This window comes from Physeter macrocephalus, chromosome 4, assembly GCF_002837175.3.
Source record: "Physeter macrocephalus isolate SW-GA chromosome 4, ASM283717v5, whole genome shotgun sequence".
Taxonomy (NCBI): domain Eukaryota; kingdom Metazoa; phylum Chordata; class Mammalia; order Artiodactyla; family Physeteridae; genus Physeter; species Physeter macrocephalus.
In genome coordinates, this window is record NC_041217.1 from 63,721,804 (window position 1) to 63,724,457 (window position 2,654).

General features: G+C 46.4%; 1 protein-coding gene across 1 annotated transcript in view; it reads left to right on the forward strand.

The window, feature by feature from the left end:
• The window catches only part of LOC112062430 (high affinity cAMP-specific and IBMX-insensitive 3',5'-cyclic phosphodiesterase 8A-like), a 2,532-nt gene extending 569 nt beyond the window's left edge, over positions 1 to 1,963 (forward strand). Inside the window, 2 exon segments of the mRNA XM_055083881.1 lie at positions 501 to 1,090; positions 1,093 to 1,963. Coding sequence (XP_054939856.1) covers positions 501 to 1,090; positions 1,093 to 1,904 — 1,402 coding nt within the window. The 3' untranslated portion in view covers positions 1,905 to 1,963.
• The last annotated feature ends 691 nt before the right edge of the window (positions 1,964 to 2,654 follow it).

Sequence of the window (2,654 nt, forward strand, 5' to 3'; positions counted from 1 at the left end):
GTGTGTGTGTGTGTGTGTGTGTGCGCGTGCGCGCACACGTACGGCATATGATCCCACTTCAGAACTACACCAGACGTGAGAAGTTCCAGTTAGGAGAATGGAAGAGAGCTAGCTGTATCATCCACTGTGCCATCCCTGGCTTGACTCTTAACTTGGCGGACCCAAGCCCCCCGCCAGTTTTCCCTAGACATGGAACTGGCAGGATGCCCACTGCTGTTTTCAGATGCTTCCTCTCCCCCTCTGCACTTGCCTCAATGGGCCCTTCTCTTTCCCAGCTTTATGTACATATATATATATGTCAATAAAACTTTGTTCGTATTAATCTGCTTCTGTGTATGTGTCTTTACTCACTGACTCAGCTGTAGAGGAAGAACTGACATTTGTGAGTGGTGATGTGTGAGCCAGACTTAAGACACCAACATTTTGTGTCCCAGTGACTGGGATGTGGAATTAGGCACACATTATGGCTGCATGTGCTGAGTCCTGAAATCTGTTTTCAGTGTAACGAGTGACAATCAGGAAGAACTAAGGTCCAGAGGAGGGAGAGATGGGGTGACTCACCCTGGCTTCTCTATATGTCTCTCAACAACAAATGTGAAGATGATACCTGTCATTGGACAGGGAGGAAAAATTAGACACTATGTGTCCATTGTCAGAGTGTGCAATGGCAACAATAAGGGTGAGAAAATAGCTGAATGTGTTCAGTCTGACACTCATACAGATAATCAGTCAGGCAAACATAACAACAGGAGAAAAAGCTCACTAGATGTCAGAACTGCTGCCTCTCCAACAAGCAAAGTTTCCAGCCAGAGACGACGCTCCTCCGTGGCCCGGATACATTCCATGTAGATCGAGGCGCCCATCACCAAGGCAGCAATCGATATCATCAGTGCTGCCCAGAAAAGCAGTCCCATGCCTGTGACAGAAGCCTTAGATTGTGTGCTGGAAATTCTAAGAACCACTGAATTATATTCAGCACAATTCGATGCTAAGGACGATGATCCTCATGCCATTGACCTCGTTGGGGGCTCAATGTACGTTGTTTTGCAAAGACCATCCAGGAATGAGTATGTTCTTTCAACAAAAAACCTTCAACTCGGGCCATGGAAAATGAGGAATCCTGGGACTTTGATATTTTTGAACTGGAGGCTGCCACTGATAAAAGGCCTTTGATTTATCTTGGTCTCAAAATATTTGCTCGCTTTGGAGTCTGTGAAGTCTTGAAATGCTCTGAGACAACGCTGAGATCGTGGCTGCAAATTATCGAAGCCAATTATCATGCTTCTAACCCCTACCACAATTCTACACATTCTGCCCATGTGCTTCTTCACGCCACTGCCTATTTTCTCTGCAAAGAGAGGATAAAGCAAACTTTAGATCCACTTGATGAGGTCGCTGCCCTCATTGCAGCCACTGTCCATGACCTGGACCACCCCAGGAGAACCAACTCCTTCCTGTGCAATGCTGGGAGTGAGCTGGCCATTCTGTATAATGACACTGCTGTGCTCGAGAGCCACCACTCGGCCTTGGCCTTCCAGCTGACCACTCCTGATGATAAATGCAACATCTTTAAAAACATGGAGACGGATGACTACTGGACACTGCGCCAAATTATTATCGACATGCTCTTAGCCACAGAAATGACAAAGCACTTTGAGCACATCAACAAATTTGTCAATAGCATCAACAAGCCCTTGGCAGCATTAGAGGAAGATGGGGAAACTGATAAAAATCAAGAAGCCATAATCACTATGCTCAGAGCTCCAGACCACGGCACTCTGATCAAACGAATGCTGACTAAGTGTGCTGATGTGTCCAATCCCTGCCGACCCCTGGAGCAGTGCACTGAGTGGGCCGCACGTATCTCAGAAGAATGTTTTTCTCAGACTGATGAAGAGAAGTGACAGGACTTGCCTGTGGTGATGCCAGTTTTTGACAGAAATACCTGCAGCATCCCCAAATCTCTTTCACTGACTATTTCATCACAGACATGTTTGCTGCTTGGGACGCCTTTGTAGACCTGCCTGAGTTAATGCAGCATCTTGACAACAATTTTAAATACTGGAAGGGACTGGACGAAATGAAGCTGCGGAGCCTCCGCCCACCTCCTGAATAGTGGGCGACACTGACTGGGGCCCTGACGCTGTGTCCCTCCAGTCACTTGGGATTCCTGAGGGCAGTCAGAGTTCCTTGCTCCTTTCGTCCCCCGGTCTGCAGAGCCTGGAAGAGCACACACGGACGTCGGCAACCTTCTGTAGCCACCATCTGATGCCACTGCCATAAAGTGAGACTTGGTCCACTCAAGGTACCTGGGCCTGCTGCGGGGCCTCTTCAAAAAGTCACGTGAGAACCACGATTTGCATTCGCGTCCATTAAAACATGAGCTCGGGACTGCCCCCGCAAAGGATGGAGATGGATTTCCTGCCAGTGACAGAAAGTGTCTTGTTACAATTTCTCTGTTATGTTCAGTACTTAAGAACAGCTAATGGCAATCTGATCTTTTTTCACATCATAGAAGGTGCAATCACTCACTTTGGAACACTACTGAAAGTGACTTCTCTTTTAAAATTGAACAGAAAATGAAGACAAAGAAATTTTGAAGTTGATTATTAATATCAATTATTAAAATGTTTTATTTTATTAGAAGTTCAATA